The sequence below is a fragment of the Ptychodera flava genome, chromosome 14 (genome assembly GCF_041260155.1).
Source record: "Ptychodera flava strain L36383 chromosome 14, AS_Pfla_20210202, whole genome shotgun sequence".
Lineage (NCBI taxonomy): Eukaryota > Metazoa > Hemichordata > Enteropneusta > Ptychoderidae > Ptychodera > Ptychodera flava.
Window position 1 is genome coordinate 22,924,960 of NC_091941.1, and position 12,851 is coordinate 22,937,810.

Below are 12,851 nucleotides of genomic sequence, written 5' to 3' on the forward strand. Positions count from 1 at the left end.
ACAGATAACAAAGACACTCGAGTAATCATGGCAACTTGGTGCAAAAAATTGATAGACAGTAAGTAGCTCAGGGTGAAATAATTGAAATTACGTGGAAATGGATAATGGAAGAGTCCTTTCACAGGAAGACTGCTATCTGTTCAGCTTCCTTTCACAGATGGCTAAATTTGTTCTTTTCATGAAACCTGGCAAATGTCACACACCTCCATTTCCTGTTATAGCTTTGTCACACTTTTGACGTAATGTCCTGTGTTTTAATGACTATAATTGTTTTTGTATAAATATTGATGGACAAATAACCCTTAACATTACAACTGCAACAGCTACAACAAGAGACAGCTAAGCCGCATCTATCCAAAGGGAACCCGAATTGACTCTGTCAACTTCATGCCACAGGTGAGTACTATTATGCTTCTTTGGAAAGATGTCACCATGGATGGTTAATTGGACAGTGCATAAGAATGCCCACATGTGAAGAATCATGAATTGTACTGTAGACCCTTCACATAATGGACATTACTCTTTCAGTAACTCTGGGAATAAATCTAAAAATTTATAGTTCTAATCCACTTCTACATATTAATCAGTGTTTCATCCAGGATGGCATCAGCAGAGGGGATTTTCCCCCTTTACCAGAAAATGTAGGGGGGATTTCACCAGTTCATGTGTTCTACTTGTATCTCTAAGGTGTGACTGGCAACATTTCATGGGGGGCTGGTCCCCCCTTTGACAAATTATTAGGGGGTGCCAACATGTCAACAAAGGGGGAATCTCCCCATCCCCCTCTCTAGATGAAACACTGATTAATTGATCATTCTGAAATTAATTGATACTTCTGAAATTAAATGCACGCACCACCCCTTTCCCCAGCCCCACTACCTTTGTACAAGTTTTGTAAAGTGCCAAACATTTATATTATGGCAGTGCCAGATGCAGCAAATGAGTATAACAGCCAAGGATTTCTGTTTCTACGGTCTGGTGAACTATTAGTGCAAGATGCGAGGTATAATGATATTCAAATATGCAGATTACACTAATGAGCATTGTTTCGGTATTCAAATTCTATGCTAATGACCCTTAATCAATGTGGAATATTCATGTACCTCGGATCTTGCATTGTATACTGGTGAACATACAAATAATTATGATAAGCAAAGATTACCTATCATCCAAAGCTTATTGAATTGTGGCCAATTGCAAAGACATCAAACTTTTCTTCCCTGAACTTGAAGAAACTTCAGTTTCTCAGTATTGAGACAAAAATATCACATGACAATATTTAATCCATACATTGCTCGAATGTAGTTTTGAAGTATCATGTTATTCATGTGGGCAGGACAGTTACTTTTCACAAATGAGTCAATGACAATATGTAAATTTTTTGCAGGAGGTTCAGATAAATAAGGCATGATTCCAAGGATGAACAGTTATATGATTTTATTTGAATGCAAAGTTCACACTAAAAATTATCCAAAATTACAAATTGATCAGGAAAGAAAATGTAACAAGGAAATGTCACAGGTCATAGTTTTTTAATGGATGTCATGGTATTGCAAGCAAGTGTTTGACATTCAAACATGAGGACACTTCTTCAACCTCAGAAGTTACAGCATTTTGCTGATATACTTCAAGAAGAAAATAATGTACATGTAAACATTTTGACATAATGCTCACACGAACATTTTTTGATGGGAAGGTCACTGTGAAATGTTAAACAAACTTGTGAGGGACCATCACTATATTGAAGGATAGTTCAAGCTACAACATTAATTTTATTCTTCAAATTGGTTTACCACTAGCTCTACTCATTTCAATTTCCATGATTTCATCTTTAAATTAGAGGAATTCCTGTTGGATTAGATTATATCATACATATAATGGCATGGTATCAACTCACCGACAAAACCAGCATCAATTGCATACTGTGAAAATTTCAACTCTTCTAGAGTATGACAGTATTTTTTCAGGGAAGTCAATTTTAATAGTCATGTTCTGTTTATTACAATGTCAAATAGAATTGGTGTAATTTAAACATAGGACTTTCCATAACAACTGAAACTAACATAGATACAACCCTGTGGACAAGAGTTATGCATGGTAGTTGCTACCAGAACTATTGAAATTACTCCTCCTTTAGTTTAATGTTTTGAAAAAAAAGAGGTTTACTTCTTGTGGGATTTAATGGGGTGATGGATTTAAGAATTACTGGTACCTATGCGATATATAAATGCTTACAGAAAATCAAAACAAAATTTTCTGTCTCTGTTAGACACGTCTATTATCTAGCATTTATTAAATGTAAACTCACTGTCCATGCCGATAAATGGAACGAACCTAATAAAAAAGTAATTTTGTATGAAATGTTGAATATGTAACCTTTGTTTACAAAACCTACAAAATATATTTCATGTAATAACTGATAAGTATCCCATATTTTTAAATAGGAATGAGTAAAAATATGAATCTGTACAGATATAGTCAGTCTAATGGTGATAAAGATCCATATTAAAGCAAAATGTCAACTTCAATGTTACCCGAACTGCTTCCAATATCAGTTTTGAAATTACCCAGAACTGACCCCTTCAGCTACTGGTACATGTAGCGAGCACATTGAGTATACATCCTTTACATGCTTAAGGATTCAGCAGAATGGGTCAAGCACTTTTTACCACCTTTTCCACATTTACCTTGAAACAAGCTTACTAAGGAGCAGTTGGAAAAAATTACAACAAACATGATCAGATTTCCAACCAATTTCATATCCTTTGTGTCACCAAATACTTGTATGTTAATTATGCTAGTTGAAAATATAAGTTACAAAATCAAATGCGTTAAAATACCTATTCATATGATATTACTCCATTTCCAAAACTAAAAAGTCATTTGAAAGAAAAACATATCAGGTTTTTCATGTCTCATCATGGAATTTGCTTTTTTGTGAAAATAATCTCTTCTTTCTTTGTTTACAAAATATATATAAAGATGTATTTTGTGGTAAATTTCCTTTGGAGAAGACACCTTGCCTGACTGTCTTTGCTTTCCTCACCTTCTAAAACAGTTATTTTTATGCTGTCAAAGAAAGACAGGTGGTTAATAAAATTTCTTCAAGGTTGTGACAACCCCAAGCCAATGAAAAAATACACATTTTTTGTCCATGCATAGTTTCCATGACAATTGATCAGTCTGAGTAATTTATTACAATTATTTATCATGAGTTGCATAATACATAAAGCGAAACTAATACAAGTACCAGCAGCTGGAGGAACCTATATATCTAAGAGCAGTAATTTTTAAATGTTTTGGGAGGAAGGAGAATTTTTTTGCCTATCAAAATATAGAATCAGAGTATAGGGTGGTTCCCAGTGAGTGAAAATCACCAACATAGGGAGCTTCACTTCAACATTAACAAATTGGAATTTGCTCTGCCAGCAGCACTTTGCACATAAAACTACTCATCTTTTCGTGAATTTTCATCAAGAAGAAAATAAGAATCTTTTTTCCAGATCAAATGGAGTGAATGCATAAGAGTTCACCACCTGGTAGGTTTATTTTTCCCTGTCCAGTACAGGCAGGTGGAGTAGCTATGGCCAGGCTAACTTTCATTTGGGTGTGCAGGTTTTACTGCACAGGACACATGGCATGCATTTTATATTCAACTGCACAGAATTCAAGATGCTGTAAGATGGTTATTCATGCAAAACCATTGGAAGACCCGTATCATGTGTGCGTAACTTAACTATAAAATTCTTTAGTTGCTGATGATGGCAGACTCGTGAAAAATAAATCCTTTTTAATTTGCTTTAGGTATTTTGGAATGTTGGGTGCCAACTGGTAGCTCTGAATTTCCAAAGTCCAGGTGAGTAAATTTAGGATTTTTTTTAACATTCATTTGTTACCTTCCATTCAATTATAAGGAGAAACAAATATGAAAGAAATGTTTACTGAAATTTGTCCCCAAAGGCATTATCCAAACATTATGTGTAATTTACGAGAAAAATGTATTCTTTAGTGTGTTCAATTTTAGTTGTAAATTTAAAGACACTACAAAAGTAGAATTTCCCTCTTTAAATGAACAAAAACTGGGAGGATGACCTTTTGAGAATGCAAGCAGCTATTCAATTTTGGTGTTAAATTTCACTGTGCAAAGAGTTCAATCACATTGCTGACATCCATTAAATCAACAACACTTGTATAAATTGTGGGATTTAACGGGGTGACGGATAAATATCTTTTTGGAATCTGGCCATTCTATAGTATTTTGCACTGACATTGGAAGCATTTCCTCCCTTCTCATTCAATGTACACACATAACAATTATTGGTACAGCATTACTGGTAGAAAGTTCATGAGCAAAAAAATTGGAGAAATGTGTACAGAAAAACATGCTGCCACATGTTAAAAAAGACAGAACTTAGATTGAAATTTTGTAAGTCATGGCTTTCATGTGAGAAATTTCAATCCCTTAAGCAAGGTTTTTCCAATGAAATCTAACAATGCAAGCTACAATCTGTAAGTTCAGTTTGAGTTGGTCAATTGTGACATAATAGAACATAATCAGCTACTTTGCAGTAATTCAGGTAAATTCAAGTAAAATCCAAGAGAGCCAACTAGTTAAGTGACTATTGATGAGTATATGGTAAGGTGTGAGTTCAAACATACTGACCAAGTAGAGGCTCCCAGCGTGCCTTGTTCTATCTCAAGTACATAATATCTGTGACATAATCTTTTTTTTTGACATTAGATCTTGCTATGCAGCTTAATATGGGCATATTTGAATACAACGGTCGATGTGGATATATCATAAAACCAGACTTCATGCGTCGTGCAGGTAGACATTTCGATCCTTTTGCTGAGTCCACAGTAGACGGCATCGTAGCTGGTACTGTATCTGTTAAGGTAATTATTTTATTTGCTAAAGCCAACTCAATGACATGTACATTCTATTGATGCAGGCTTCTCTATGGATATTGTGAAGTTGTAGACAAGCCAGATGTGATGACAATGTTACTGACATGTGTGCATGTCTATCAAGAAGTGGCGCATGTAAATAGAATTCTTATAAATTATATTGTACACAACATGCGTGTATCATACAAATGAGCTTTCTGATCAAATATTGTCTTGGCTGACATGCATATTGATAACATAACGTTACATTAGTCAAATAAATTTCAGAACATTGATGTAGGCTCTATTTATTACCCAGAAGGTTATTACCATATGTACTTGGTATTAGACTATTTCTACATAAGTTTGTCAGTGTTGAGTTAAACCGGCAACACGGGAAGTTACAGGACCGTGGGCGCACAATAGGGAGATTTCTGATGACGCAGCCATTTGAATACACTGGGCGGGAGTTTTTGAATTCTCATAGCATCACTTTGACTGTATATTTTGAATAATCACGATGGGCACTTTCTTGACAAATGCAAAGAGGGGTCAAATTGTCGTACAGGGAACACATTTTGAAACATTTGCATTCTCCGACAAAAAAGGAACATTTTTTCAGTTTATTTTCAACTCAAGAGTAGTTGCTATATACCGGTATATTCATAGACATCATATGCAAGATTCAGTGACATGGCAAAATTATGGAATTCTGGGACCAAACATGGCATGTCTGTTTAAAGACTGTAATTGTGTCAATTCATAGACATCCCTAACAAACTCAAACTGATACTGTGAAAAATGGTGAGGACCTGGTTGAAAAATCCCAAACTCAGTGGTTGTTAAAATGGTGTTAAGTGGAGAACCTACATTGCAGGCCGTACTCATTGCATTAACACAGTTCAGTTGATCTGTTCATCAATGTTTTACCATAAGTTATAGTCTCCATTAATCACTATTCATCATTAATTTGCCTTAGTAAATAAGAGAAGTTTCCCGGACATTTTTTCTTGAGGCATACCAAGATAATTCATGCACTGGGCAAGGTGTCTGATTAATTGATGCGAGTATTCTGATACCAGTCTCTGGTTTGACACCATGGGTCAGAGGCTAAAACAGCCTCTTATGTTACCACACTGTGTCAGTCGTAGTGTTTGTATCTCTGTGTGTCCATCCTTCCATAGATGGATTTTGTTCCTGTAGTTATTTAATAAACATGATGTTCAGAATGTCACGCAATTTGGTAAATAGCCTCATCATGAGAAGATCTAGATCCGAGTAGATTTTGGTTGATATGTCCTGCATAATTAATGATCATTTGCATAATTAATTGATTTGTGCATTAGGCGGTAGGTCAAGAATTGCACAATCAAATTTGATTGAACTATGCAGGTACTGAAACTGTGTTACTGTCTTACTATGTTAGAAGTTTTTGAGGTGTGACCTTAGATTATAAGCTCATTGGCGTGTTTGATGAATTTCCATAAGGCCCCTTCAACCGATAGTCGGAGAGCACTGATTTTGACTAGACCTTTGCTATACATTGATTATACTTAGGTCTACTTATGTCACAAGTTTTATAAGTTTTACATTCTAATTACTAGCTCATTTGCATATATAATAACCAACTGTGTGTAAGCCGAATACCAGAGCTGAATACTGTCAACTTTAAAAAGTACAATGATGTATGATCTGTGTTAACCTCAACATTGTGAGCATGACGATAAGCATCACGTTTGAGTATACCGGTAGCTTACTCAAATATGTATAAATACCATTAATTTAACATGTAGCAGCACTTTGGCAGTTTCATATGATACAGTTACTGTACTTGTGTGTAAATGTAACTCCATTGCAGTCAAGAAACAATTTGAAAAGGCATGTGGTCAGAAATGATTTTAAAAATCTAGATAGGAAGGTGTTTTAAGGAACATACTCAAAGAAGTGTGCTTAAAAGTGTGTTAACAACTAGTTAACAGGGCGCTTCAAAGAGGAGTTAAGGTATAGAACAATCAATATCTCATGAAAGCTGAGTTAAGCTCCTGGTTTCATCATTTACAAAGTTATAAACTATATTGACACGAAATATTGCCAACTCTTTCACAAAATACTATTATGAAAAATAAATTCCGTCTTAATTATTAAAATATGGATAGACTGTAGTAAAGATACTGTCATTTTCGAACAAAGGATTCATCACATCATGTCTGATATACTCCCAGGAGATAAACATATGCTACAACTGTTACATTGTTGTGCACTGCCTTTGTGAAGGGAATCATTTGTTAGTCCCTGCAGTCTATGAAGTCCAGGGGACTTTGTTTGGGCTCCATCTGTCCATCCTTCCGTCTACGCAGATGTATAAGACATGCCAGAGCCAATTCCTTTCAAACTTGGTACAAGGATAATGCACTATGGTATACACATGCCCGTCCATTAGTTTGGGTATGGCTTGCATAATTAGTACTAAATTGTATAATTAGTGATTTTTAAAAAAGAGCTGTTTCTTGAGAGACTGCCAAATTTGATGAAACTTGGTACAGATGTTGGTCACACAAAGATCTAATAGCTCACTAATACATTTATCAGTATAGTGTGAATTAATTGCTAATTAGCATATTTAATGAATTTCCATTATGTCGGTAATACATCAAGAAATACTGACTCAAATTTGATGAAACTTGGTAGAGATGTTCATATACCAGAGCTGTAACTGTGTGCAAAAACATTAAGCAGGATCATGTCAGTTAATAGCTAATTTGCATATTTGATGAAGTGTTTTAATTAGTGTAATATGTCAAGAAAATACTGACTCAAAGTTGATGAACCTGGTACAGATGTTGATATACCAGAGCTGTAGCAGTGTGCAAAGACATTAAGCAGGTACATGTCAATTTAATTGCTAATCTGCATATTTGATGAATTTTTGTAATTCAGGTGATATGTTTAGAAATTCTGCAGCAATTTACACGAAACCCCGGACAGATGTTGATCTCTCAGCGCTCTAATAGTGTGCAACGACATTAAGAAGTATCTTGTCGATTTATTGCTAATTTGCATATTTGAGTGAATTTCTGTAATAAGGGTCATATGTCTAGAAATACAGAAAATTTGATGAAACTTGGTACAGATGTTCAGCACAAGGCATTATTAGTGAACAAAGACATATAGCAGTGTCATGGCAATTAATTGCTGATGTGCATAGTTAATTAACTTTCATAATTAGGCTGTTATGTCAAGAAATACTTCATCAATTGAATTGTAGAATTTTGGTAGAGCTGTTGAGCTCATGTTCCTTTAAATTTGTACTAGTACAAAGACATTTATCAGTATCATGTTAATTATTTTCTAATTTGCATATTTAATGAACTTTCCTAATTACTGTTATATGTCCAGAATTTAATAACTGCATCAAATTTGATGAAACATGGTATAGATGTTGATCTTTCAGTGGTCTCAAAGTGTTTAGCGACATCCTGTCAATTAATTACTAATTGACTTATTGAATAACCTTTCATAATTAGGGTTGCAGGCCAGATGAGCTTTACATTTTTACCACAGTGACCATGGTTTGAACCAATCCCATTGTTTTCTTTAGTAAAATTGGGCCTTCAGACACGGAATATGACACAAAACTAGTCCAATAATCATTTCCATTCAAGATAATACATTACCAGGTCCATGGTACGTTTGTGATTTACAAAGTTCAGTAGCACTACCCTGAACAACTATTACTTAATGGTAGTACCAGGTGTCCAGCATGGGTAAGCGTACCCTTCCAACATGCTACACCAGTCAGGATTGGTCCCAAAATTGTCTGAATTGTGTGAAGTGGTACAGTATATGAATCACTATATCAATAAGTCAAAGTTGGGAATGCTGTTGCTAATCATTTGAGTGACCGAGGTGTTGCTTTTGGCCACAATATCGTCATATCTACCATAGAACTTTAATTAACTTCACAATTAGGCATCTATATCTTGAATGTCTGCACTAAATCTGATAACACTTGCTGCAGATGTTAATCAAACAAAGAATTACTAGTCAAGAAAGGCATTTAGCAGTATCATTGGCTAATTACAGTAAGTCTTTTCTGTAATGAACAGGGGACATTTTTGGTTCATATCTGGCATTCTAGTTTTTTCATGTCAAGTGCCATTACTCAGACATGCTTTGACCATTTTCTTGTAGATTAGTTCAATTTTGACAACTTAAAGGGCCTATGACATGCCCATAACAACCAAACGTAAAATCACTCTTTGGGTCTTAGCTTACGTCACTGTCTTGCATTGCATATTGCCCCCTTGTCCACATAAAACGCAAGTAAAAGTTACGGGTGGGCGTGTACCCCTTGCCCAACTTCTTCGACTTTTTTCGGCTTTTCGAAGTTGAGCCGACGACTTATCTTATTACGGGCAAACAGTCTTTCACACCTTCGCAATCTCATGTCCGTAAGGGTGTGTGGCTAGAGCTTCCTTCGCTCGAAACGTACACCCAGTGCGTAACGCACCAGAGAACATTGTAAGCTTAGTGTTTAGTTTGCTATAATGACATGGTCTTTTCAGGAGCTCGAGATCACCGACGGTAACATGTCGCGTACAGTCAATCACCTCGCCGATCGAGTATAAAATAAAATGACTTGTCAGGCTATGTGATTAGGTATACTATGCTTGCGTGCCAATTATGGCAAATAAACATTACAAGAAGGGTGACAGTTGATGTCACATTCTCATGTATCGGGAAACAATTGTGCTGCAGGAAGCTTCCCATCTCTCTCTCTACACAATCGTGAACGGTGAAGACGGCGATTCAAAATGGCGACCCGACAATGTGGCTACAAGCTTTCTTTGTTTTACTTCATCAAAACATGTACAAAATAGGCCTAGCACATCACTTTTTGTAGGATTCGTTTGCTCTTGAAATGCACGGGAACATGGGTCGATTGCATCATTTGCCTCGTGCTCCAAGGAAATGAAAGTTCTATCAAAGGTCTACGTCCAACACAGTTACACTCAGAGTGATAGTTTCCGGCAGAGTGATAGTTTTCGGAAAGGGTAGTGAATTTCACCCAAAGCCGTTTCATAAATGACGAGCACTACGAATTCTTATTACCATACCTTTTGAATTTTGTTTTGTTTATCCTAAAACTGTTAACACAACGGACGTGGTATTTGGGGCGTCAAGTTACAAAATTGTTGACCCCTTGTTGAGTGCGTAGTAATCGGACTGCTATCGCAGTATTCAGAGGTTGAATTTGGAAAGTGATTAGGGGATAAATGTTGATAATTTGAAACTTGAAAACCGCAATTTTCATTTTTGATGTTTAAAAAACTGAATGTAAATATTTCGTGATAATTAGTTATGTTTAATAGACGACATAAGGATATTTCGATGTGTTTGGCGCTTACCTACCGAACATATTGGGCTGTCTCTGTGTGTTGCTTTCAGCACCTTTTATCGTGTGGTCTGCCTAACTTCGCCAAATTTGTATAGCCCGAAATAGCTTCTACTACACAAACTATCCAAAACGGGACGGCAGTATCACTTCACTTAATATGAGGTCACTCAACTTGTAAAACACTATCATTACGGAGCGAAGTAAGTCGGACGAACAGCATGTGATTGAATGTCCGAAAACTGAGGTCATCTGAAAACTGTCACATATAGTGTACTGTACTGCAGCTACAACATGCAATGCATTGAATCGAAACACTCAGGCGCGGGATTGATCCACTTTTTATAAAATAAATTCAACCGTGAAAAGTTAAAACTGAGACCGATACTGTTTATTTCATGCAAAGAAATGAAACGTAGCCTCATTGTACTTTCAAATCTGTTCCGAGCTACTCGCGCTTTGTTCTTCAGAGTCAGAATCTGACTCGGATTTGGAACCACTCGTCCCGGATGCCTGGAGTTGCCTATGCGCCTTCAAGCTAATTCCCCTCGAAATCACTTTCTGAATTCTGGTCAACACTGTCCTCGCTGGAAGCAACTTGATAAAGTCCCTGCAGCTGGACCGCCGGTGTGGCTTCCTTGCCAGTGTTTACTGGGCGTCTGTGAGCACTGTTTATATAGCTGACATTGTTTGTAGTCTAATTTATGCAAGGACCGCTAAGTACACTTTCGTGACAATAGCATGGTCAAAATGACGTCAATTGTACATGTTGGTCAATATGCAAATACCGCTGCCTGGCTCGGGTGCAAAGAGGCCCCCTGATCACCAGGCATGAAAAAGGAGTCAAATTTCGCCCTTCGCGCACATCTTTCCGAACTGACACTATATGCAAGCCATAGATAGGTCCCCTGGCTAGGTTTTTGAAGGGAAAAAATACAAACTTTGGAAATCATGTCAAAGGCCCTTTAAGAGCTAGTACATGACATATATATTTCTGGACAACTTGGTAAAAGGACATATCCCTATGCTACTCATACGAATGTCTACTTATTTACAATCATGTCCAATATGGCCATAAGTCACAGATAGGTCTTTGGCACCCTCAGTTCTCTTTTCATGTTCATCATATTGACTTGGATTTAGTAACTTCCTTTGACAAAGTCCCAATTACAAGCAGGGACAATGCCATTGTCAATTACTTGATATCTTCTGATGTGTTTCAAATGTTCGCCTTGGCTCTTGGGTTGTGTTAGTTAGCACTTGCCAATATAATTACAAAGATTATGCATCCCACCAGTCTGAACTCATTCACTACACTCATGCAATATTTACTTGCAACAAATTTTATTTACTTTTAACTTACCACACAATTGATCACACAGACTTAGAGAAAGTCCGAAAAGAGTCTGAATTCTAACTGAACACAAGAAAGAATCATTGCATACATTGTACCTGCGAATCTCAAACTTCATTTCTGGACTGGAATGTCTCTTGTTACTGTTTTGTAACTTTATTTCTTGCTTTGTTGATACTGGTGGAATAGTTTTGGATCATCTCATGTATTTCACTCTATTTTAAACTCAAGACAAAACTATTGAGAGATCTCAGATATAGCATTTGTTGCTAACTACATTTACCTCTAAAACCCTGACATGTTTGTCTATGTTGATATGATAGGGCTTCATGTTGATTGATTCACATTCAGTGAAACTAATTTACCAACATCGAACTTTTCCTCTAAATATTTGTGTGATGAGGTAAAATCAAGTGAAAGGCTTTGGTGAGTTTTTTAATCTCCCTTTAAAGACAATCATACCCAAAGGGCTTTTCTTTTTCTTTAATGCAAACTGTTTTCAACCATTCCCATATGCAGGAGGTTCACATATCAGATCAGCTGTGCTTTCCAGGCAGATTTTTCAGCATGTGTTTGAAGGGCGTAAACTATTGTTTGCTTGTAAACAATTGTTTGAAAGATTGTCACCTTTGGCATATACATCACTGAAATAACACAGGGGTAGCAAGTCCACATTTTATGGTCTTGTCTTGAAAAGTCTTGTCCAAAATAAATAAATAAATAATGATGTGCGTCATCTTCTGTTCAGGTGATCTCAGGTCAGTTTGTGAGTGACAAGAGGGTAAGCACCTATGTAGAAGTTGACATGTATGGCTTACCAACGGATACAGTACGGAAAAGATTCCGCACCAAGACAGTTCAGGGAAATGGAATAAATCCCATGTATGATGAGGAGCCATTTGTCTTTAAGAAGGTAAAAGGTCAACATTTCACTCTACACTTTATGTCTGGGATTATATACTAGATGATCAAATGTGTGTTAATTTTAACTTCGAATGACACTTGATGTTACATCTTCAGTTTACGGGAAAATATTTGGACATGTTCAAGATGATGGATGTAGTATAAATGACAGCAGAGCATCTGTGACATCTATGAGATTTAAACAATATCACGTACATTCTTACAAAAATACCATGAAGAATGCATAAGGACATTAGCACAGCGTATCACCTGAGTGGAGCGGATGATGATGAGCTGTGCTAATGTCCTTGT

General features: G+C 36.4%; 1 protein-coding gene and 1 long non-coding RNA gene across 5 annotated transcripts in view; one reads left to right on the forward strand and one right to left on the reverse strand.

Moving 5' to 3' along the window:
- Positions 1-12,851, forward strand: part of LOC139149802 (1-phosphatidylinositol 4,5-bisphosphate phosphodiesterase beta-1-like) — a 159,033-nt gene that overhangs the window by 113,395 nt on the left and 32,787 nt on the right. For both annotated transcript variants that reach the window (XM_070721783.1, XM_070721784.1), the window contains 4 exons: positions 324-396; positions 3,805-3,856; positions 4,742-4,896; positions 12,385-12,549. In XM_070721783.1, the coding sequence (XP_070577884.1) occupies positions 324-396; positions 3,805-3,856; positions 4,742-4,896; positions 12,385-12,549 (445 nt within the window). The remainder of the gene's footprint in view (positions 1-323; positions 397-3,804; positions 3,857-4,741; positions 4,897-12,384; positions 12,550-12,851) is intronic.
- Positions 1-12,851, reverse strand: part of LOC139149805 (uncharacterized) — a 151,623-nt gene that overhangs the window by 95,453 nt on the left and 43,319 nt on the right. For 2 of the 3 annotated variants that reach the window (XR_011556152.1, XR_011556150.1), the window contains exon 6: positions 4,664-4,888. The exons of the other annotated variant lie outside the window; for it this stretch is intronic. This is a non-coding gene — a long non-coding RNA (uncharacterized lncRNA). The remainder of the gene's footprint in view (positions 1-4,663; positions 4,889-12,851) is intronic. 3 annotated transcript variants of the gene reach the window in all.